The 26,243-nt window shown below is 44.4% G+C and overlaps 1 protein-coding gene across 2 annotated transcripts in view; it reads right to left on the bottom strand.

Annotated features, from left to right (window-relative positions):
* The window catches only part of LOC121582745 (collagen alpha-1(XXVII) chain A-like), a 388,342-nt gene that overhangs the window by 351,321 nt on the left and 10,778 nt on the right, over positions 1-26,243 (bottom strand). For both annotated transcript variants that reach the window (XM_041898821.2, XM_041898822.2), the window contains exon 2: positions 25,139-25,209. In XM_041898821.2, the coding sequence (XP_041754755.1) occupies positions 25,139-25,209 (71 nt within the window). The remainder of the gene's footprint in view (positions 1-25,138; positions 25,210-26,243) is intronic.

Here is a 26,243-nt window from a genome sequence, read left to right as displayed (position 1 = left end):
CAGAGAAACATACAAAGCTCTCCCTCGCCCTGCATTTTGAAAATGTAACCATAGCTCTATCCTCCTGATTCCTGCTCACAGGCAAAAACTCAAAACAGGAAGTACCAGTGACACGCTCAATTTGGAAGTGGTACGATAAAGTGGATGCTAAGCTACATTACTATTTTGCTAGCACAGACTGGAATATGTATCAGGATTCATGCGATGGCATTGAGGAGTTTACCAAGTCAGTCCCCGGCTTCATTAATAAGTGCATAAATGACGTCGTCCCCACAGTGACCGTACGTATATATCCCAACCAGAAGCCATGTATTACTGGCAACATCCGCACTGAGCTAAAGACTAGACCTGCCCCTTTCAAGGAGCGGGACACTAACCCGGACGCTTATAAGAAATCCTGCTATTCCCTCCGACGAACCCTCAAACAGGCAAAGCTTCAATACAGGACTAAGATCGAATCCTATTACACCAGATCTGACGCTCGTCAGATGTGGCAGGGCTTGAAAACTATCGCGGATTACAGAGCGAAACCCTTCCATGACCTGCCCAGTGACACGAGCCTACCAGACGAGCTAAATGCCTTCTATGCTCGCTTCGAGGTACCGTGCGTGAACGCACCAGCTGTTCTGGACGACTGTCTGATCACGCTCTCCGTAGCCGATGTGAGTAAGACCTTTAAACAGGTTAACATTCACAAGGCCGGGGGGCCAGACGGATTACTAGGACACATACTCAGAGCACGTGCTGACCAGTTGGTAAGTGTCTTCACTGACATTTTCAACCTCTCCCTGACCCAGTCTGTAATACCTACATGTTTCAAGCAGACAACCTTAATCCCTGTGCCCAAGAACGCCAAGGTAACCTATCTAAATGACTATCACCCGGTAGCACTCACATCTGTAGCCATGAAATGCTTTGAAAGGCTGGTCATGGCTCACATCAACACCATCATCCCAGACACCCTGGACCCACTTGCATGGTGCCCCAACAGATCCACAAATGATGCAATCTCTATTGCACATCACACTGCCCTTTCCCACTTGGACAAAAGGAACACCTATGTAAGAATGCTGCTCATTGACTAAAGCTCAGTGTTCAACACCATAGTTCCCTTGAAGTTCATCACTAAGGTCCCTGGGACTTTAGTAGTCCTGATCACCGACAAAGATGAGACAGCCTATCGGGAGGAGGTCAGAGACCTGGTAGTGTGGTGCCAGGACAACAACCTCTTCCTCAATGTCAGTAAGACAAAGGAGCTGATCGTGACTACAGGAAACAGCGGGCCGAGCACGCCCCCATTCACATCGAAAGGGCTGTAGTGGAGCAGGTCTAGAGCTTTAATTTCCTCGGTGTCCACATCACTAAGGATCTATCATGCTCCAAACACACAAACACAGTCGTGAAGAGGGCACGACATCGCCTTTTCCCCCAGGAGGCTGAAAAGATTTGGCCCTCAGATCCTCAAAAAGATCTACAGCTGCACCATTGAGAGCATCTTGACTGGCTGCATCACCGCTTGGTATGGCAACTGCTTGGCATCTGACCGCAAGTTGCTACAGAGGGTAGTGTGTATGGCCCAGTACATCACCGGCTCCCTGCCATCCAGGACCTCTACACCAGGCTGTGTCAGAGGAAGGCCCCAAACATTGTCAAAGACTCCAGCCACCCAAGCCACAGACTGTTTGCTCTGGCAAGTGGTACCAATGCACAAAGTCTGGAACCAACAGGATCCTGACCAGTTTCTACCCCCGTGCCATAAGACTTCAAAACTGCTAAACAGCTAATCAAATGGCTACCCGGACTACCTACATTGACCCTTTGTTGCTCTCTTGCACTGACTCTATGCACACACACACTGGACTCTACCCACACACACATACACACACACACGACATGCACACACGTATACTGACGCCACACACACACGCGCACACACACAGACTTTCACACTCACCTCATACGCTGCTGCTACTGTCTATTATCTATTCTGTTGCCTAGTCACTTTACCCCTACCAATACAGTGCATTCGGAAAGTATTCAAACTCCTTCACTTTTTCCACTTTGTTACATTACAGCCTTATTCTAAAATGTATTTACTAAAAAAAAATCTCATCAATCTGCACACAATACCCCATAATGACAAAGTGAAAACAGGTTTGTAGAAATGTTTGCAAATGTATTTAAAAAAATTAAAAAATACCTTATTCAGACCCTTTGCTATGAGACTTGAAATTGAGCTCAGGTGCATCCTGTTTCCATTTATCATCCTTGAGATGTTTCTACAACTTCATTGGAGTCCATCTGTGGTAAATTCAACTGATTGGACATGATTTGGAAAGGCACACACCTGTCTATATAAGGTCCCACAGTTGACAGCGCATGTCAGAGCAAAAACCAAGCCATGAGGTCGAAGGAATTGTCCGTAGAGCTCCGAGACAGGATTGTGTCGAGGCACAGATCTGGGGAAGGGTACTAAAACATTTCTGCAGCATTGAAGGTCCACAAGAACACAGTGGACTCCATCATTCTTAAATGGAAGAAGTTTGGAACCAACAAGACACTTCCTAGAGCTGGCCGCCCAGCCAAACTAAACACTCATGGGAGAAGGGCCTTGGTCAGGGAGGTGACCAAGATCCCGATGGTCACTCTGAAAGAGCTCCAGACTTCCTCTGTGGAGATGGGAGAACCTTCCAGAAGGACAAGCATCTCTGCAGCACTCCACCAGTCAGGCCTTTATGGTAGAGTGGCCAGACGGAAGCCACTAAAGGACTCCATGAGAAACAAGATTCTCTGGTCTGATGAAACAAAGATTGAATTCTTTGGCCTGAATGCAAAGCGTCACATCTGGAGGAAACCTGGCACCATCCCTACGGTGAAGCATGGTTGTGGCAGCATCATGCTGTGGGGATATTTTTCAGTGGCAGGGACTGGGAGACTAGTCAGGATCAAGGGAAAGATAAACAGACCAAAGTATAGAGAGATCCTTGATGAAAACCTGCTCCATAGCACTCAGGACCTCAGACTGGGATAAAAGTTCACCTTCCAACAGGACTTCTACCCTAAGCACACAGCCAAGACAACGCAGGAGTGGCTTCGGGACAATTCTCTGAATGTCCTTGAGTAGCCCAGCCAGAGCCCGGACTTGAACCCGATCAAACATCTCGGGAGAGACCTGAAAATAGCAGTGCAACGACACTCCCCATCCAACCTGACAGATCTTGAGAGTGTCTGCATAGAAGAATGGGAGAAACTCCCCAAATACAGGTGTGACAAGCTTGTATCCTCATACCCAAGAAGACTCGAGACTGTTGAAGCACCTTTGGCAGCGATTACAAAGTCCTAAGTAAAGAGTCTTCTTTCTTATGTAAATTTGCCAAAATTCATAAAAACCTGGTTTTGCTTTGTCATTATGTGGGTATTTTGTGTAGATTGATGAAGAAAAAAAAACAATTGAATCAATTTTAGAATAAGGCTGTAACGTAACAAAATGTGGAAAAAGTCAAGGGGTCTGAATACTTTCCGAATGCACTGGATGTACAGTACATAGCTACCTCAATTGCCTCGTACCCCTGCACATTGACTCGGTACTGGTACTCCCTGTATATAGCCATGTTATTTTCTACCCCATATATATAGCCATGTTATTTTTACTCTTTATTTGTGTTTGTTATTCACTGTGTATTTATTACTCGATTCACTTTTTATATTATTTTATTTTTTAATGTAATATCTTTAACTCTGCATTGTTGGAAATGGACCCGTAAGTAAGCATTTCAGTGTTAGTCTACACCTGTTGACTAAGAAGAATGTAACAAATAACATTTGATTTGATTTGTACACACACACACACATGCACATGAATAAATAACAAAATACACATAGAAGATAAATTGTCCACAGTGGAGCTGAAAGCAGGGCAGGTATTAGCTAGAACAGAGTGGCTGTGCACATACACTAACATTTACACATTAACATTGCACACTCATAGAAGAGGACAGGATAGGACAGGAGAGAGTAGCAAAAAATTGAGCAGAATTTTGGAGCATCCACAGTATGACAGAGAAGTAAATGCATCTTTATCATACTTGTGAATGAGAGCCATGTGTACACAATACATATTTGTATTAACAAAGGAGTGATTAATAATTGTTGACTGTTTGCACCTGAGATTTTACCTCAGACAAAACATACAGGATTATAAATTGATTTAGATGTCACGTTCGTTGAAGGACAGATGAGACCAAGGCGCAGCGTGAAATGCATACATGTTTATTTCAACGATAAACACACGAACAAAACAACAAACCAACGTAACGTGAAGTCCTCAGGCTAAACACAAAACAAGCCTACACACGGAACAAGATCCCACAACAACTGAATGCAAGCAGGCTGCCTAAGTATGATCCCCAATCAGAGACAACGAGTGACAGCTGTCTCTGATTGGGAATCACACCCGGCCAAACATAGAAATACAACACCTAGACTGAGAACATAGAAAATACAACATAGAACTCCACACCCTTACTCATCATACTATAGTTCCATAAGTCAGGGTGTGACAGTACCCCCAAAGGTGCGGACTCCGACCGCACCAACCTGACATAACAGGGAAGGGTCCGGGTGGGCATTCCGCCTCGGAGGCGGATCCGGCTCCGGGTGTGACGACCACATTCTCTCAGCATCCCCGTTACGCCCCTGGTCTGGTCTGGACCTCGGCGCGCTGCTTCCCCTCTCCTTCCTCCCACGATGTACCAAGCCCTGTCTGGACCCTGGTGTGGGAGACCCCGAACCTGGAGAGGGGCTGACGTCTGGGTCTGGACTGGAGCCGCTGACCGGAGCTGGACTAGGCACCGGTGGAGCGGACTGCTCTGGCTCCGGACTGGAGCCGCTGACCGGAGCTGAACTTGGCACCGGTGGAGCGGACTGCTCTGGCTCCGGAGTGGAGCAGCTGACCGGAGCTGGACTAGGAACCGGTGGAGCGGACTGCTCTGGCTCAGAAGTGGAGCAGCTGACCGGAGCTGGACTAGGCACCGGTGGAGCGGACTGCTCTGGCTCCGGAGTGGAGCCGCTGACCGGAGTTGGACTGGACCCCGGTGGAGCGGACTGCTCTGGCTCCGGAGCGGAGCAGCTGACCGGTGCGAGGCACCGGTGGAACGAGCACGGGCCGTGCCGGACTGGGAACACACATCACTGGCTTGGTGCGGGTAGCAGGCACGGGCCGGGCCGGACTGGGAACACGCACCACTGGCCTTGTGCGAGGAGCAGGAACGGGCCGGGCCGGACTGGGCGGAGCAGCTGACCGGTGCGAGGCACCGGTGGAACGAGCACGGGCCGTGCCGGACTGGGAACACACATCACTGGCTTGGTGCGGGTAGCAGGCACGGGCCGGGCCGGACTGGGAACACGCACCACTGGCTTGGTGCGGGGAGCAGGAACGGGCCGGGCCGGACTGGCGACACTCACCACTGGTCTGGTGCGAGGAACAGGAACGGGCCGGGCCGGACTGGGAACACGCACCACTGGCTTGGTGCGGGGAGCAGGCACGGGCCGTACCTGACTGGGAACACGCACCACTGGCTTGGTGCGAGGAGCAGGAACGGGCCGGGCCTGACTGGCGACACGCAACACTGGCTTGGTGCGGGGAGCAGGCACGGGCCGTACCGGACTGTGGAGGCGGACTGGAGGTCTGGAGCGGAGAGCTGGCACAACCCGTCCTGGCTGGATGCCCACTTTTGCACGGCACGTGCGTGGTGCTAGCACAGGACACACTGGACTGTGCCGGTGCACTGGCAACACAGTGCGTAGCTCCGCATAACACGGAGCCTGCATAGTAACACGCTTCCTAGCGTGAGTACGGGGAGTTGGCTCTGCTCTGAACCCAGGCTCCGCCAACCATCCCCTGTGCCCCCCCCAAAACTTTCTTGGGGCTGCTTCTCAGGCTTTCGTCATGACCGCGTCCTCTTGGGTCGCCGTTTCTCCTCTCCTGCCTGGGCTTCCTCCTTCGCCCAGGGTCCTCTACATAGAAAATACAACATAGAACTCCACACCCTGACTCAACATACTAGAGTTCCATAAGTCAGGGCGTGACATTAGACTCCAAGTTCTACGACTTCAGGCTGGTTTCTGGGACCCAGATTAAGCCTACTCCTGGACTAAAAAGCATGCTGAATAGACAATGTCCATTAAAAGCACATTTTGTTCTAGAAGTAGGCTTAATCTGGATGCGGGAAGAAGGTCCCTCAAGTCCTCAAGAATCACTTAGCATGTCTGAAGAAAAGTAGGGTCTAAGGCATAAACTACAGACTATAATACAAGGATGTAAAACAGAAAAGCTCCTAAAGGGTTAAAAACATAAATGGAGTATATTTATAACTTTTTCCAGAGGCTGCACTGCAACAGAGGAAATCCCTTCACAGTAAGAAAAGGACAGACGAAGAGTTATGATAGTCCATTGACCACAACTGAAGAGGACAGCGATGACACCCATATTGGGACTATCCCAGCTGGAGAGCACAGTCATTATAGTCATTATAGCATAGTAATGTTGGAGCTGGACTGTGTCAGTAAAGATATACCCATGAAAATCCAAGGTGTTATGTTGGAGAGAGGAATATAAGGGAAAGTGAGAATTCTATTCCATCCAAGCTCTGTGTCTGTGTATGAGATAATACTGAGAAACATAGCCAGCAAACACCCACACACATGCTAACCCTGGCCTACAACACACACATTACACACTCACCAGATGCCTGCTAAAGTGAATATGATTACAAACTAAACTGCAGTTATAGCAGGAGAGTAATGCCCAGACACTCTTAAAGACGCAATCAGCAGTTGCTACCTCAATTTTGGGATTTATAAATGAATTATATGTACCCATTGATTTTTGAAGAATATATCTTATAAATGCCTCATGAGCTAAGTTCAACTGTCGTACCCTATCATAAAAATGTTTTATTCCCGCAGTGGTCTAAGTGTTGCGGCGTCACTACAGCCTGGCGGCGCACAATTGGCCCAGCATCGTCCGGGTTAGGGGAGGGTTTGGCCGGGGGGGGGGGACTTTACTTGGCTCATCGCGCTCTAGCGACTCCTTGTGGCAGGCCGGGCGCCTTGCAGTCGTCAGTTGAAAGATGTTTCCTCCGACACATTGGTGCAGCTGGCTTCTGGGTTAAGCAGGCGGGTGTTAAGAAGCGCGGCTTGGCGGGTCATGTTTCGGAGGACGAATGACTCGACCTTCGCCTTTCCCGAGCCCGTTGGGGAGTTGCAGCAATGAGACAAGATCGTAATCACAAAATTGGGGAGATAAAGGGGTTAAAACAAAAATTACATATAAAAATACACGTTATATTCCAATGTTTGTAAACAAAGTAAATGTAAACAAACACTGTATAGCCTAAAAACATGGTTGAAACTATCATTTGGATATCATGAATGGTCAGTCCTTGCATCGATAGCTCTGTCTTTGAATTTGAGAGTGGTTAAATTTCTCCAGCCCCATCCCCCAGCTTTTTACCGAAACGGTGTTGGGGAGTACGCTTTCTTATTGTTTCAACTGCTGATTGCCGCTTTAAGCGCAGGAAAAACTGCACAATTTCTGATTGCAGGGCTAGTTTCTGTAGGTTTGGAAAAACGCTCTTCCTGGGAAAGAGAGAGGAACATGTTTTAACTGTCTCCTGAGAGGGGCTGCTGGATCATCTGCTGATTTTCCTAGAATTTCACAGAAGGAAAACGTTCACCTTCCGGAGACATTTGAAACCCCACCTCTTTAAGGAACACCTGGGATAGGATAAAGTAATCCTTCTACCCCCAAAAAAAAAAAAAAAAAAAAAAGTATAATTGTAAAGTGGTTATCCCACTGGCTATAGGGTGAATGCACCAATTTGTAGTCGCTCTGGATAAGAGCGTCTGCTAAATGACGTAAATGTGCCCTTGAGCAAGGCACTTAACCCTAATTGCTCCTGTAAGTCGCTCTGGATAAGAGCGTCTGCTAAATGACTAAAATGTAAATGTAAATGTAAAAATGTTCAATTATGCCCCTCATTGAAAGCGTAGCAGGGAGCGGAGGCAGGGGGAACTCTCCCTGATGGGTTCTTGAATGCCTTTTTTTTTTTTATAAACCCGAAGCCCGGCATTGTCACAGCCTGAAAGGTAGCTGTCGATCAGAGCAAAGGGAGAGACTAAACAAAATCACACTAGGAATCATCTTCTAGGTTTTCCTTCCACACATATGGCCTGCCTGCTCCAGAGATAGAGAGGTTTTTAGGTTAAGTTTAGTGTGTGTGCACTGTCAAAGGTCAGCGTTCCCATGTGGGAGAGTGATGTTGCAGTATGCTAGCTATAACCTGGTCCCAGGTCTGTACACGCTAGGACAACGGTAGTTTCACAACAATAGACAGGGGAGGACATACAGATCTGGGGCCTGGCTAGCAGGCTAATGAATGGATCATTGCATGTGGAGGGGGCTGTGGCGTTAAGTCTAGTCAAAGGTAGATAAACTAGGGATTTAAGTGGTCTCACTTGAAGTGAGTCAAGTGATTTAAATTACAATATGTGTCAGAGGAGAGTGTGCATTTAACCTACTGCCGTGAGTGGAGAGTAGAACTTTCAATAAAATATTACAGTTTATCGTAGCGAATTGTGCTTCATTAGGGGCGATAGGTTCAGTACACATCATTCAGAATGTGGGCTGGCCCTCATTGAAGTCTTGTAGATCGATACATTGCACTCTTTTGTCTATAAAGCCCTCTTGCATAAACTTACGCCATACCTTACCTCATTGTTAACTTATAGATGTACGGGCTACTGGACCCGGGCTCAGGGATGACTTGGGTAGGTCTGCGTTTAGTTTTTTGCACCTTATGTTTGGAATGATCTACACTAAAATTGGAGGAATTGGTGCCTCTAGGGCATTTCAGACTTTTATCTGAAGAATGTGTCTGTTTTTTATGATTGTGTTTGGCTTTTCGTTTATTGTTGTGTATAATAATGTGTATTTTAATGTGTATTTGTAGTTTAATGTGTTTATTGTATTTTTATGTGTATTGTTCATGATGTCATCAGCACATGCCATTTGCAGTTTAAATATATAGCCAATACATTTTGTATTGAATAACAGTGTAATTTATACTGAACAAAAATATAAACGCAACATGCAACAATTTCAAATATTTTACAGTTCATATAGGGAAATCAGTCAATTGAAATAAATTCATCAGGCCCTAATCAACGGATTTCACATGACTGGGAATACAGATATGCATCTGTTGGTCACAGATACCTTAAAAGAAAGGTAGGGGCGTGCATCAGAAAACCAATCAGTATCTGGTGTGACCACCATTTGCCTCATGCAGCGTGACATTTTCAGCTTCCAGGAATTGTGTACAGATCCTTGCGACATGGGGCTGTGCACTATCATGCTGAAACATGAGGTGATGGCGGCGGATGAATGGCACGACAATGGGCCTCAGGAGCTCGTCACGGTATCTCTTTGCATTAAAATTGCCATTGATAAATTGCAATAGTGTTCGTTGTCCATAGCTTATGCCTGCCCATACCATAACCTCACAGCCACCATTGGGCACTATGTTCACAACCGCTCGCCCACACAACGCCATACACGTGGCCTGCGGTTGTGAGGCTAGTTGGACGTACTGCCAAATTCTCTAAAACGACGTTGGAGGCGGTTTATGGTAGAGAACATTAAATTCTCTGGCAATAACTCTGGTGGACATTCCTGCAGTCAGCATGCCAATTGTACACTCCCTCAAAACTTGAGACATCTGTGGCATCGTGCTGTGTGACAAAACTCCACGTTTTAGAGTGGCCTTTTATTGTCCCTGTGTAATGATCATGCTGTTTTATCAGCTTCTTGATATGCCACACCTGTCAGGTGGATGGATTATTTTGGCAAAAGAGAAATGCTCACTAACAGGGATGTAAACAAATTTGTACACACAATTTGAGAGAAATAATTTTTTTGTGCGTATGGAACATTTCTAGGATATTTTATTTCAGCTCATGAAACATGGGACCAACACGTTACATGTTGCGTTTTTATTTTTGTTGAGTGTACATTATGGTTTCAGTAAGAAAACATTTTCGTAATGAACAGCTAGTGTGTGCTTGTCATAGACAGTACATTGTGTGATAACATGCCAGAGATAGAGAAAAGAGGAGATAGGAATCCCATTGTGCAATGATTGGAGGAACGTATAATGCCTCACACAGCAGACTGTTGACCAATCGCGTTCACGTTGTCATGCTGCGTCACGCAATGCCTTCTCAAAGTCACGGTATGAGTCGAGTAACCTGCCTATTAGTATGTAATGTCACGATTCCAAAGCTATAGGATATTACAGAGAGCAAATTAATTATCTCACATCTCGGAAAATGTTTGTATTGTTGTAGTTCTTGTTGACGAAATGTATGCTAAGGTTGGGTTTTTGAGCTAGCGCCCAATTGACTCCCATACACTCCTTGAAGGAGAGCTTTCCTTGTCCCAGAATCGCCCAGAATGCACTGCGCGGTCCATTTGACAACGCATGGGAAACATACACAATGGGCGTTAATACGATTACAATGGAGTTTCCCATCTCTTCAAAAGCATGTCTGAACAAGCTCTCATTGCAAGGTTGCCATTAAGTGTTTCTTTACATGACCTTTAACTGTTGTAAAGCACTGTAGTGAATCTACTCAATACAAAGTGGTGAAATTATGAACTGCATTTTACAGGATTTCACTGCATAGTTTGTGATATTGTGATTTGAACACAATAAAATAAAATAAAAGGTATGTTTTTCATTCCACCTCTAAAAAATTACATATATTGGCAGATATATCGGTAATCAGTGACTTTTGCCTCCCTAAAATCAGTATCGTATCGGACCCAAAAATCCCATATCGGTCGGGCTCTAAACACAAGGCCAAAAATACACTGGAGTTGCTTACCGAGACAACATTGAATGAATGTTCCTGAATGGCCTAGTTACAGCTTTGACTTAAATCGGCTTGAAAATCTATGGCAAGACATGAAAATGGCAGTCTAGCAATGATACACAAAATGACGCCGGATTCAAAACTTAGAATTTTTCAATTTAAATGATTATACAAAATTCTTGCAAACAATAGAATGTTATATACAGTTGAAATCAGAAGTTTACATACACCTTAGCCAAATACATTTAAACTCAGTTTTTCACAATTCCTGACATTTAATCCTAGTAAAAAATCCCTGTCTTAGGTCAGTTAGGATCACCACTTTATTTTAAGAATGTAAAATGTCAGAATAATAGTAGAGAGAATGATTTATTTCAGCTTTTATTTTTTTCATCACATTCCCAGTGGGTCAGAAGTTTACATACACTTAATCAATATTTAGTAGCATTGCCTTTAAATTGTTAAACTTTGGTCAAACATTTCGGGTAGCCTTCCACAAGCTTCCCACAATAAGTTGGGTGAATTTTGGCCCATTCCTCCTGACAGAGCTGGTGTAACTGAGTCAGGTTTTAGGCCTCCTTGCACGCACACGCTTTTTCAGTTCTGCCCACAAATGTTCTATAGGATTGAGGTCAGGGCTTTGTGATGGCCACTCCAATACCTTGACTTTGTTGTCCTTAAGCCATTTTGCCACAACTTTGGAAGTATGCTTGGGATCATTGTCCATTTGGAAGACTCATTTGCGACCAAGCTTTAACTTCCTGACTGATGTCTTGAGATGTTGCTTCAATATATCCACATAATTTTCCTTCCTCATGATGCCATCTATTTTGTGAAGTGAACCAGTCCCTCCTGCAGCAAGGCACCCCCACAGCATGATGCTGCCACCCCCGATTCCCACGGGGAACTAGTATGAAAAAGGTATGAATATATATGAACTCACTACTGTAAATCGCTCTGGATAAGTGTGTCTGCTAAATTACAAAAAATCTAAAGTTGTCCATATGTAGCTTGTCTTTGGTTGCAGGTTCAGAATGGCTGAAGAACTGCAACATTTACCTGGGGCTAACTCTGCAAATAGCACTGCTGGGTGATTTGAAAAGTCATAGTCAATCGAACAATAATATAATAATACTTTTAGCAAAAATGTTTATCTTTAATTTACAATCTGTAGAAACTATGAGAATAGAAAGGTTCAGAACTTTTGTGAAACATCACAGCACAGTTGAGCAATATATGGCAAATAGAAATTGGTGTTCAGAGATAGATGGGAGGAGTTGAGTGGAGATGAAGGGTGGGACTAAAAACAACAAGATAACTAATGTAAAATACTGTGTCCGTAAAATCTATATAGGTTCAGAACATTTGTGAAACAATACAGTTAAAAAATATATGGCAAATAGAAATCAAAACTGGATGGTCTTCAGAGACAGATGGGAGGGGTTGAGGGTAGCTGAAGGATGGAATAAAATAAAAATAAAAGATAACTATTGTAAAATACTTTGTGTCCGTAAAATGTATATAGTATGTATAAGCTGGAAGTAGAAGCCTAAGTGTTGTTGTCCATTAGTTTACTCCAATTAGGGGAGGGGTGGCAGGGTTAGGGGGAAAAATGAAGGAAAGTATATACACTACCAGTCAAACGTTTGGACACACCTACTCAATCAAGGGTTTATTTTTACAGTTTTTTACATTGTAGAATAATAGTGAAGCGATCAAAACTATGAAATAACACATATGGAATCATGTAGTAAACAAAAAAGTGTTAAACAAATCAAAATAAATTTTATATTTGAGATTCTTCAAATAGCCACCCTTTGCCGTGATGACAGCTTTGCACACTCTTGGCATTCTCTCAACCAGCTTCAAGTGGTAGTCACCTGGAATGCATTTCAATTAACAGGTGTGCCTTGTTAAAAGTTAATTTGTGGAATTTCTTTCCTTCATAATGCGTTTGCGCCAATCAGTTGTGTTGTGACAAGGTAGGGGGGTATACAGAAGATAGCCCTATTTGGTAAAAGACCAAGTCCATATTATCGCAAGAACAGCTCAAATAAGCAAAGAGAAATGACATTCCATCATTAATTTAAGACATGAAGGTCAGTCAATACGGAACATTTCAAGAACTTTGAACGTTTCTTCAAGTGTAGTCGCAAAAACCATCAAGCGCTATGATGAAATTGGCTCTCATGAGGACCACCACAGGAATGGAAGACCCAGAGTTACCTCTGCTGTAGAGGATAAGTTCATTAGAGTTACCAGCCTCAGAAATTGCAGACCAAATACATTCAAGTCACATCTCAACATCAACTGTTCAGAGGGGACTGTGTGAATCAGGCCTTCATGGACAAATTCCTGCAAAGAAACCATTATTAAAGGACACCAATAAGAAGAAGAGACCTGCTTGGGCCAAGAAACACGAGCAATGGACATTAGTGGAAATGTGTCCTTTGTGAGACGCGGTGTGGGTGAACGGATGATCTCCGCATGTGTAGTTCCCAACGTAAAGCATGGACGAGGAGGTGTTATGGTGTGGGGGTGTTTTGCTGGTGACACTGTCTGTGATTTATTAAGAATTCAAGGCACACTTAACCAGCATGGCTACCACAGCATTCTGCAGCGATATGCCATCCCATCTGGTTTGGGCTTAGCGGGACTATCATTTGTTTTTTAACAGGAGAATGACCCAACACACCTCCAGGCTGTGTAAGGGCTATTTGACCAAGTAGGAGAGTAATGGAGTGCTGCATCAGATGACCTGGTCTCCACAATCCCCCGACCTCAACCCAATTGAGATGGTTTGGGATGGGTCGGACGGCAGAGTGAAGGAAAAGTAACATCCATTAAAATAACATCAAATTGATCAGAAATACAGTGTAGACATTGTTAATGTTGTAAATGGCTATTGTAGCTGGAAACAGCTGATTTTTTATGGAATATCTACATAGGCGTACAGAGGCCCATTATCAGCAACCATCAGTCCTGTGTTCCAATGATTGCTCAGTTTGGCCAGGGGGCCAGCTCTAGGAAGAGTCTTGGTGGTTCCAATCTTCTTCAATTTAAGAATGATGGAGGCCACTGTGTTCTTGGGGACCTTCAATGCTGCTGCAATTTTTTGGTACCCTTCCCCAGATCTGTGCCTCGACACAATCCTGTCTCGGATCTCTACGGACAATTCCTTCGACCTCATGGCTTGGTTTTTGCTCTGACTTGCACTGTCAACTGTGGGACCTTATATAGACAAGTGTCTGGGACATAAATCAGACACGGATATTCGATATCCGTACACGTTCTAAACACTGTCAAGAATCCAATTTGTCCTGATGGTGTTCCACAGCTTGAACCCCGGCATTGCTACTTGCAGCTATATTTAGGGGTTCAAGCAGCGAATCTGGTGAAACCTTATTGTATTTCTTGGCATTGGTTCTTCTTATTCCTCTTCTTCCGTACGGCCAAAATAAAATGCTAAATGTTACAATACGAATGGTAAGACCTAGGAAAGTGCAACTTGGCATGATTTAAAGACCCATGGACCATACCCTCTCATACAATGCCATTTCAATTGGCCACATGGTGGTGCTATAACAAGCGATTGAAGATGCAAACGTTGAAAGGTCATGTCCCTCACCCTGTTTAACCTATAGTCATGACATTCAGTCCATAGGTCCCTCTCCTCACAAGGAACAAATTTGCCACAAGGACCCATAAGGTCTGCCCTGATGGATTTTCATCCATTTAGAATTTTGTGAAAAATACTTAAAACTCTACTCCTCTGGCACCGAATGACCAATCTGCACAAAAGTTGATATGTGGCATCTATGTCTCGTAACGCAATATGTCTCTCAAAGCAATTGACCAATAAACATCCATGTGGGCGTGGTCTGGCACATAAATGCATATAAATCAGACACGGATATTTGTATTGTAACTAAACTTGGTACACATGTTGCAAACACTGTCAAGACTCAACATATGCAAGCACATTCAGATCAACCATATGGTGGCGCTATATAACGGCACATGTTTATATCTCCAGTGATACAATTTGGCACCCATGCTCAGGTATATAAGTCTAGCTAACCTGTAAAGTATAGTTCAGTTTGGCTGCATGGTGGCGCTGTTGGACAGGAAAAAAACATTAATGCAAGCTCATTGGCTCATAGCGGCCATATAGTTTGAGCTAGAGTCCTGGAAAATATTGTGTTTGAAGACATGGGTACATACAGTAGATGCTATATACCACATATGGTGCCAATCAGTCCAGCGGTTCTGGAGAAGAAGGCGTTTAAAGTAGTCAACAACATTGAAAATTGTCCAAAATAAATGTATATTGCATGATCTGTTCCATGTTGAGTTCTGAAATTTGGCAAGTGTGGTAAGGAGTACAGAAGTAGCTTATCCTAGGGCAATGTGTCCAATCTGTCCTGATGGTGATGCTCTGGGGCTAAAGCTTGAACCCTGGCATGGCTCCTTGCAGCTATATTTATTTTGTTTTCGCCTGATTGGCTCAAGGATGTGAAACTACTGAAGACCGCCATCCACGATTCTACATGACTTATTATGAACTTTCAAACAGTGAACCATGCTAAGGTCCTGTGGGAACCTAAATTAAAACCTAAAGGAATTATTGGAGGGCACATGAACATTAAAAGTCTTACACCAAAATGTGACCAGTTCGAAAAACTTCTGGTAGATTCCAATCTGGATTTTCTTTTTCTATCTGAAACATTGTTCCAACCACCAACTCCTGCTAGTACAGTATTTATACAATGCCAGCAGGATACAATGTATTAGGACAAGATAAAGCTCATGGGAGGGGAGGTAGAGTTTTGACGTATGTAAAGAATTTGATTAAGTGTGAACAAATTGAATTCAAGAATACAAATATTCTGGAAAGGGCCTCCCAAGTGGCGCAGTGCTAGAGGCGTCACTACAGATCCAGGTTTGATCCCGGGCTGTGTCGCAGCTGGCCGCGACCGGGAGACCCATGAGGCAGCGCACAATTGGCCCAGCGTCGTCCGGGTTAGGGGAGGGTTTGACCGGCCGGGATCTCCTTGTCACATCATGCTCTAGTGACTCCTGTGGCGGGCCAGGCACATGCACGCTGACACGGTCGCCAGTTGTACTGTGTTTCCTCCAACACATTGGTGTGGCTTGCTTCCGGGTTAAGCGAGCAGTGTGTCAAGAAGCAGTGCGGCTTGGCAGGGTCGTGTTTCGGAGGGTGCATGGCTCTCGACCTTCGCCGCTCCCGAGTCTGTACGGGAGTTGCTGCGATGGGACAAGACTGTAATTGGATATCACGAAATTGGGGAGAAAAAGGGGTAAAAAGTACACCCACAAAAAAAAAATCTGGAAAGTATTGGTATTACAAAAACTTTATCTCCCCTGATGTCAGTCAATATCATTGGTGTACTGTATATAGACCCCCATTCTCAAATGACATGTTCCTTTAAAATTTGACTGGTATTTTGAAAGAATGTAACCATGATAGGGAACTTATTTTATGGGTGATTTCAATTCAAATTGGGAAGACAAATCAAAAAAGAAGAAACTTACTACAGACAAATATGATCTTCATCAGTTTGTTAATGGCCCAACACGCCCAATATAAACCTGAGAGAATAATTATACAATGCAATTTGATAACTGGGCTGATTTAACTTGTGTTGCAAGAAAGCGTACAAAACAGAGAATCAATTTAAACCCCTCATGAAGGCAAACCTCTGTCTACATACCAAAAAGAGGCTTGGTCCATTTTGAAAACGACTTAAATAGATTCAAATGGGATGATGTCCTGACCTCCGAGGACCTAGAGAATAATTGTGGCATAATAACAACAACGCTCACTAATTTAAAAACAAAGTATACTAAGGCAATTACATGTAAGACAAATAGTAATAATGGATAAATGATGAATTATAGTAGTTAATTAAAAAAGAGAGATGCTGCTCTAAGGAAAGCACTAAAAACTGGACTAGATGTTGACAGAATGATATTCAGAGGGCTGAGAAACAAGGTAATCTCAGAGTTAAGAAAATCAAAAGCCCAACTTTTTAAATAACGTCATAAATGAAGCCAAAGGTTATTGTAAACAAATTTGGAAAAACAGACAGTTTAACAGGCAAGAGACAAGACAAATTTAAGGGAGATATAAAACTGAAAGTTTATGAAAGATTGATCAAGGATAGGTGCTCTATAACCACTATGTTTAACAATGTATTTATTCAGTCTGGGGCAAAGTTTACAGTGAGCTTGTTATGTATGTGATTACTCACTCAAAATGTCTGATATGATTCCAACTACTGAGGTGCAAGTTAACAAAGTCCCAGAACTAAAGTCTTACGTAATTATCAAATGCTGGATTAAGTTCTGGATCCGTAAAGGTTAAGAGAAGAGATAGAACGAAGATCGGAACCAGAAGGAAAAGCTCCACCCTCTCTCATTGCAAGTTACGGGCAAGTCTATGGGCCAAATGTCCCCTCCCCTTCCGAAATTCGAAAGATGTTGTGAAATTGTGATTTGTCCAAAGCACCGAAACTAATGCGGCTCATTATCTCACGCATCCCCTTGTATCATGACAGATCTAAGGTACCATTTATGTTTATGTAGTCTGTCCATGAGAGATTATGGTTTTGATCATGTTTTTTAAAACACAAAAGATATTTTAACATCACCAGTAATGTACTGAACAAAAATATTAACGCAACCTGCAACAATTTCAACGATTTTACTGAGTTACAGTTCATATAAGGAAATCAGTCAATTGAATAAATTCATTAGTCCCTAATCTATGGATTTCACATGACTGGGCAGGGTCGCAGCCATGGGTGGGCCTGGGAGGGCATAGGCCCACCCACTTGGGAGCCAGCTCATGAAACATTAGACCAACACTTTACTAAACCCTAAACCTCAACTAAATCTTGTAATAAATAATGTGGAAATTGAGCAAGTTGAGGTGACTAAAACTGGATTGTAAACTGTCATGGTCAAAACATATTGATACAACAGTAGCTAAAATGGGGAGAAGTATGTCCATAATAAAGCACTGCTCTACCTTCTTAACAGCACTATCAACAAGGCAGGTCCTACAGGCCCTAGTTTTGTCACATCTGGTCTACTGTTCAGTCGTGTGGTCAGGTGCCACAAAAAAGGACTTAGGAAATTTGCAATTGGCTCAGAACAGGGCAGCACGGCTGGCCCTTGGATGTACACAGAGAGCTAATATTAATAATATGCATGTCGATCTCTCCTGGCTCAAAGTGGAGGAGAGATTGACTTCATCACTACTTGTGTTTATGAGAGGTGTTGACATGTTGGGTGCACCGAGCTGTCTGTTTGAGGTAATGGTGCACAGCTCGGTCTGTCACGACTTCTGCCGAGGCTGCCTCCCCTCCTTGTGGTCCTCTTGTGGTAGAGCATGGCGCTTGTAACGCCAGGGTAGTGGGTTCGATCCCCGGGACCACCCATACGTAAAAATGTATGCACACATGACTGTAAGTCGCTTTGGATAAAAGCATCTGCTAAATGACATATTATTATGTTCGGGCAGGCTTCCGCGTTCGTCATCACCGGCTTACATTCCATTTGTCTTGTCTTGTCAATTACACACACCTGGTTCATATCCCCTCATTAGTCCGTGTATAAGTGTTCCCTCTGCCCCTTGTCCTTGTGGGTGATTGTTTTATGTGAGTTGAATGTAGCTCGGTGGAGCTACTCGTACCTTGTACTGCCGGGGTAGATTATTCCCCTGTGCCTGTATTTTGTTGGAGCTACCCGTACCTTGTATTGCCGGGGCAGATTGTTCCACTGTTCCTGTATTTTGTTGTCGCTATCCAGGGCAACTGTGTACAACGGAATAAACTCTGTAGTCTGTGATTGACCCTCCTGCGCCTGACTCCTTCTAATCACACTCATCACAGAATCACCCACCCGCTATGGAGTCAGTGGGAGAGGAGCTCATGCCTGGAGTTGTGGCACGGGTCCAGGAGCATTCCACGATGCTGGCCAGCTTGGGGGAAGCGATGGACCCGATCTGTCGAGACCAGCTGGCCAACCAGATCCAGCCACCCACACCCCAGCACCCGGAGGGATCCAGATATCCCGACCACGGGAGTTCGACGGGACGGCGGTGCTCTGCCAAGGATTTCTCCTCCAACTGGAGCTCTACTTCTCCAGCATCAGGCCGGCCCCATCGGAGCGGGAGAAGGTGTCCGTCCTCGTTTCCTGCCTCTCGTGGAAAGCCCTGGAATGGGCCAACGCGGTTGGGAACGAAGGAGGAGCCGCGTAGGAGAACTACGGGGAGTTCGCTCGCCCGAAGGTCGAGAGGCGGGCGAGCGGCTGGTCCACCTGAGGCAGGGGACGTGGACCGCGCAGGACTTCGCTTTGGAGTTTCGGACTCTTGCAGCGGGGTCCGGGTGGAACGAGCTGGCCCTGATCGACCATTTCCGGTGCTATCTGCGGGAGGACGTCCAACAGAAGCTAGCCTGCCGGGACACCATATTGTCCTTCACGCAACTGTTGGACATGGCCATCCGTTTGGACAACCTGCTGGCAGGATCCCGAGCTGATGGAGCTGGGTGGAGCCGCCGTCCGAGAGAGCGGAGGACGACAGCGACAGTGCCATTCTGGTGGCACGAAGGGACAGTACACCACACGTTGTCGTCAATGCTATCCCCTCATTAGTCCATGTATAAGTGTTCCCTCTGCCCCCTTGTCCTTGTGGGTGATTGTTTTATGTGAGTTGAATGTAGCTCGGTGGAGCTACTCGTACCTTGTACTGCCGGGGTAGATTATTCCCCTGTGCCTGTATTTTGTTGGAGCTACCCGTACCTTGTATTGCCGGGGCAGATTGTTCCCCTGTTCCTGTATTTTGTTGTCACTATCCAGCGCAACTGTGTACGATGGAATAAACTCTGTAGTCTGTGATTTACCCTCCTGTGCCTGACTCCTTCTAATCACACTCATCACACGGTCACCCATGCATACCCCACAAGACATGCCACCAGAGGTCTCTTCACAGTCCCCAAGTCCAGAACAGACTATGGGAGGCGCACAGTACTACCTTGGCAGCAGCTAATGGGGATCCATAATAAATACAAATACAAATACATGTTGCATTTATATTTTTGTTCAGTTTGATTAATTTATCCATAAACCAAAAGTATCTTCCCAAAGGAATGGAAGTCAGCTGTTCTTACCCCCATATTCAAGTCTGGATATTATTTTATGGTCAATAATTATAGACCTATAAGTAGTTTGCCAAGACTGCAGAGAGGGTAGCTGCTGAGCAAATGACTGATCACTTGAATACTAGTGATTTCTCATTACACCCCATGCAATTTGGCGTCAGAGCTAATCGTTCTACTGAGTCAGCAAACAGCTATTTTTTTTGGAGAAGGTTTAATTGAAACTTAACAAAGGGGGACTGGTACTAATAATGGCGCCGGAGGGGATGGCTGCCGTTTTACGGGCTCCTAACAAACTGTGCTATTTTGTTAGTTTTTTCACGTTGTTTGTAACTTATCTTTTAACTTATTTTGTGCATAATGTTGTTGCTACTGTCTCTTATGACCGAAAAGGCTAGAGCTGCCGCTTTCAAGGAGTGGGACACAAATCCGGACGCTTATAAGAAATCCCGCTACGCCCTCAGATGAACCATCAAACAGGCAAAGCGTCCGTACATGATTAAGATTGAATCCTACTACACCGGCTCTGACGCTCGTCGGATGTGGCAGGGCTTGAAAACTATTACGGAACACAAAGAGAAACCCAGTAGTGAGCTGCCCAGTGATGCTCGCTTCGAGGCAAGCAACACTGAAGCATGTATGAGAGCACCAGCCGTTCCGGATGACTGTGTGATAACGCTCTCGGTAGCCAATGTGAGCAAGACCTTTAAACAGGTCAACATTCACAAAGCCGCGGGGCCAGACAGATTACCAGGACGTGTACTCAAAGCATGCGCGGACCAACTGGCAAGTGTCTTCACTGACATTTTCAACCTCTCCCTTACCTGTAATAATACCTACATGTTTCAAACAGACCACCATAGTACCTGTGCCCAAGGAAGCGAAGGTAACCTGCCTAAATGATTACCGCTCCGTAGCACTCATGTCAGTAGCCATGAAGTGCTTTGAAAGGTTGGTCATGGCTCACATCAACAGCATCATCCCGGATAACCTAGACCCACTCCAATTCGCACACCGCCCCAACAAATCCACAAATGATGCAATCTCAATCCACTCCACACTACCCTTTCCCACCTGGACAAAAGGAACACCTATGTGAGAATGCTGTTCATTGACTACAGCTCAGCATTCAACACCATAGTGCCCACAAAGCTCATCACTAAGCTAAGGACCCTGGGACTAAACACCTCCCTCTGCAACTGGATCCTGGACTTCCTGATGGGCCGACCCCAGGTGGTAAGGGTAGGCAACAACACGTCTGCCTCGCTGATCCTCACCACTGGGGCCCCTCAGGGGTGCATGCTAATTCCCCTCCTGTACTCCCTGTTCACCTACTGTGTGGCCAAACACGACTCTAACACCATCATTACATTTGCTGACGACACAACAGTGGTAGGCATGATCACCGACAACGATGAGACAGCCTATAGGTAGGAGGACATTCATGGTCGAATTGCTGCAAAGAAACCACTACAAAAGGACACCAATTAGAAGAAGAGACCTGCTTGGGCCAAGAAACACGAACAATGGACAATAGAACGGTGGAAATTTGTCCTTTGGTCTGATGAGTCCAAATTGTGAAACGCTGTGTGGGTGAACGGATGATCGCCGCATGTGTAGTTCCCACCGTAAAGCATGGAGGAGGAAGTGTTATGGTGTGGGGGTGCTTTGCTGGTGACACTGTCTTTGATTTATTTAGAATTCAACGTACACTTAACCAGCATGGCTACCACAGCATTCTGCAGCGATACGCCATCCCATCTGGTTTGGGCTTAGTGGGACTATCATTTATTTTTCAACAAGACATTGACCCAACAAACCTCCAGGCTGTGTAAGGGCTATTTGACCAAGAAGGAGAGTGATGGAGTGCTGCAACAGATGACCTGGCCTCCACAATCCCCCGACCTCAACCCAATTGAGATGGTTTGGGATGAGTCGGACCGCAGAGTTAAGGAAAAGCAGCCAACAAGTGCTCAGCATATGTGGGAACTCCTTCAAGACTGTTGGGAAAGCATTCCAGGTGAAGCTGGTTGAGAGAATGCCACGAGTGTGAAAAGCTGTCATCAAGGCAAAGGGTGGCTATTTGAAGAATCTAAAATCTAAAATATTTTTTGATTTGTTTATCACTTTTTTGGTTACTACATGATTCCATATTTAGATTTACATTTTACATATGTGTTATTTCATAGTTTTGTTGTCTTCAATATTATTCTACAATGTAGAAAATAGTAAAAATAAAGAAAAACCCTTGAATGAGTAGGTGTGTCCAAACTTTTGACTGGTAATGTATATACTGTCAGAGAAAAGCCCAAATAATTGTAAAAGACTCCAGTCACCATAGTCATAGGCTGTTCTCTCTGCCATCGCACGGCAAGCGGTAACGGAGCGCCAAGTCTACGACCAAAAGGCTCCTTAACGGCTTCTACCCCCAAGCCATAAGACTGCTGAACAATTAATCAAATGGCCACACGGACTATTTACATTGACACCCCCCATTTGTTTTTACACTGCTGCTACTCGCTGTCTATTATCTATGTATAGTCACTTTACCCCTACCTACATGTACAAATTACCTCGACTAACCTGTACCCCTGCACATTGACTTGTTACCGGTACCCCCTGTGTATAGCCTCGTTATTGTTATTTTATTGTGTTACTTTTTATAATTTTTTACTTTAGTTTATTTGGTAAATATTTTCTTAACTGTTTCTTGAACTGCATTGTTGGTTAAGGGCTTGTAAGTAAGCATTTCACGGTAAGGTCTACACCTGTTGTATTCGGCGCATGTGTCAAATAAAGTTTGATTAAATGTTGTAGGAGCTGTGTTTTTAGATTAGCAAAAAGCAGTTGATACTCTCTAAACAGTATCAAGAATTCTACTCTCTAAACTAGCAAAGTTTAATTTCTCCCCCAATGCTTTAAAATGGATGGATTCATATTTATCTGACAGAATACAGTGTGTTAGCATCAATCAGAAAATGTCATTGTCTGGCAACTGTACAATGGGGTATCCACAAGGGTCCATCTTAGGGCCTTTACTATTTAGCTTATCTTTAAACACTGTATTGAAGCCATTGGATGCAATTTATCATAGCGCATTACGCTTTATTATGAGCAATAGGTTCAGTACACAACACTGCATTCTGCGGGGCGATGTGAGATCAGCCACCCAGACAGCTGATGAAACTGAGAAGTATTATTTATTTTACTATTCTTTTTAGTTTTTTCCTATTATTATTTTTTACCCCCTTTTTCTCCCCAATTGCGACCTTGCCTCATCCTGTCGGAGGAAACACTGACGACCGAAGTCAGCCTGCAGGCACCCGGCCCACCACAAGGAGTTGTTAGAGCGAGATGAGCTATGTAAAGCTGCATTTTCACCACTGGAGCCAACTTCCTGAAAACTTAAAATGTGTGGCAAGTTTCAGTGCTTTTACAAAAAAAGTTAAAAAAGTGGTTAAAAGAACAGCAGGTTTGTAGCCACTCATGATTTTTTTTTTTGCTGTTTGTTTTTGTTACTCTTTTTTAATATGTGTTTTTACAACTCATAGGTCCAATAACAATGTGTTCGATGATTATTATGTGCAATGTCTTGACTTCTGTGTGGAAACGTATATGTATGTCCTGACCTCTGTTTTTTGTATTATTAGTTTATTCTTTTATTTTAAATGTTTTTTAAATGTTTGATGTCTGTATGTTGTCTGTTCATATATAATGTTTTCTTTGTTTATATGTTCACCTTCTTGGGGACTGCAGACGGAAATTAGCTGTTGGCTAAATCTAGTACAACGCATTTTTGTCACGATCGTCGGGAAGAGAGGACCAATGCGCAGCGTGGAATGTGAACATACTTATTTATTAATTCACCACACGAACAAAACAACAAACGATACGAAACGTGAAGTCCTTGGTTACAGACACAAACCATACGGAACAAGATCCCACAAACACTGTGGAAAAACAGGCTACCTAAATGTGGTTCCCAATCAGAGACAACAAGCAACAGCTGATTCACGTTGCCTCTGATTGAGAACCACACCGGCCAACATAGAAACAAACGAACTAGAAAATCACCCTAGCACACAAAACACATAGAAACCACACACCCTGGCTCAACATAACAGAGTCCCAGAGCCAGGGCCTGACAATTTTTCTCAAGTGTACTGAGACTTATGTTTTGTTGTATATTGTGCCTGTTCAAATAAACGTAATAATAATAATATGTTCAATGGGAAAATTCAGCCCTCGCTCGCGACCACCCAGCAGGTGGTCCTTGCAATACATCATTGGGACTGCAGGCGATGGGACTGCCACTGACTGGTTTGGGTTGATTGTCTGCTTGGTGTGTCTCTGCTCTAAGACAGCAACCAAACATGTAGTCAGTAGTACAGCGCTGCATCAACAGTGGCTCTGGTCAGAAGTAGTGCACTCTATAGGGAATTGGGAGTCATTAGAGACGCAGCCATACAGTTTGTGTTTAGCACCTGGTTGGAGTTCACCACCTAGAATGAATAGTGGGTGAATAGCAGGCAATTCTCATGCTGAAGTTCAAGGTCATAATACGCATAGAGAAATGTGCAATAAATAGGAATTATGTTCCATTTGCGCGCCTTTAACTCGGGTCAGAATTGGCCCATATGGCCTATGCCTCTTCGCTTCTAATTCAATTCCACATAATGGATTAATTCAGGGCCTCATTACTCCAACACAATAACAAACTGTGTTCATTTGAACCAGAGCAGTTACTGTAATTCTGTGTCAATTGTGTTAATTTGTGTCTTTGGCAAGCCGCAAACCTCACAAGAGCCATCACATCTTAATGAGCCGTTTGAGCTATACATACACATTGTCATGGAAACATCCATATCCCATACAGCATGTTTACAGGCTTGTGCTAGGAGCACAATATAATAACACCAATCCAATCCGTTTTACTACTTTTCCGCTATTAAATAGGCACTGAGGAACTGGGGTGGAAAAGAAAAAGAAATGAATGCCAGAGGGAAGTAATGTCTTACCTTCAGAGTGTACTTGTGCAAGTCCCAGGTAACAAGTACAATATAAAACTGTACAGAGCAATAGGACTCTCCTGTGGGGAAGAGAGGAGAGGCTGGTTAGAAATACTCTACAGCAATTAACATTGGCTCACTAAACAACTTACAAAACATAATTTTTTCAATTACATTGAAAAAATAACCTTTCATGAGATTATGTATACTTCACTGTATATTATTGTAGTTAATATCAATGTAAGTTGAATTTGCAGATGGGATGTATGAGCATGACAGGAGAAAGATGTCTTATGAGTGTTGCTGCATTATAGTGACGTCAGGTGAAATAAAAAGCTTTTATCTGGGTCAGAACATACCCCAAAACAACAACAACCCAATCACAGTCTGTCATTTAATAACTCTCTCCATCATAATAATCATCATCATAAACAATTGCAATAAAGTTCTCTGCAGAATTATTTCACGTTAAAGGTAGCTTAGTCTCTAACACGCAGCAGCAGCCTCCAGTGAACATGTCCCTCCCCCTGTCCCTGTCACCACACTACAGGGGCTGACCAGGGTCGTGTTCACTAGGCCACGCAACGGAAAACCTTTAAAAACGTTTAGCAACGGAAAGCTACAATTAGCAGGTAGTCCCTCCCTGTTCAGTCTGTTTTCTATTTCAGTTTTGTGTCCCAAGAGGGGTGAGGTGAGTGAATGACAGGTGGACTGGTGGCTCAGTGGGTGAATAGGGGATCCTGTAACAGGAGGAAAGGAGCTGTCACTATTTGGTGTTTACCATTGAGAGACTCACACACCGGTACACTGGAGGAAATGTCTAAAGCAGCTGTAGGTGTGTGGGGGTTAGCAGGTAGACAGACAGAGACTCAACTCCCATCTTCCAACTCCCCTCATCCCCACACACACACACATTTCCAGACCCCCTCTATCCTCAATACTCCGCCCCACCTCAACCCCCCTCTCCTCCTTGACTCCCAGGGGTGCCCTGCAAGGCGTCTGGGCTCCAGCGCAGTCTGACCACAGTCATTCTGCACCAGAGAATGCTCTGAAACCGCTGTCTGATCTCACAGTAAGTAACGCAGCGGAGTGCCATCATCACCAACCCGACGCC

Source organism: Coregonus clupeaformis, chromosome 15, assembly GCF_020615455.1.
Source record: "Coregonus clupeaformis isolate EN_2021a chromosome 15, ASM2061545v1, whole genome shotgun sequence".
Taxonomy (NCBI): Eukaryota; Metazoa; Chordata; class Actinopteri; order Salmoniformes; family Salmonidae; genus Coregonus; species Coregonus clupeaformis.
The sequence above is the reverse complement of the archived record's forward strand: the minus strand, read 5'-3'. Positions and strand labels throughout refer to the sequence as shown.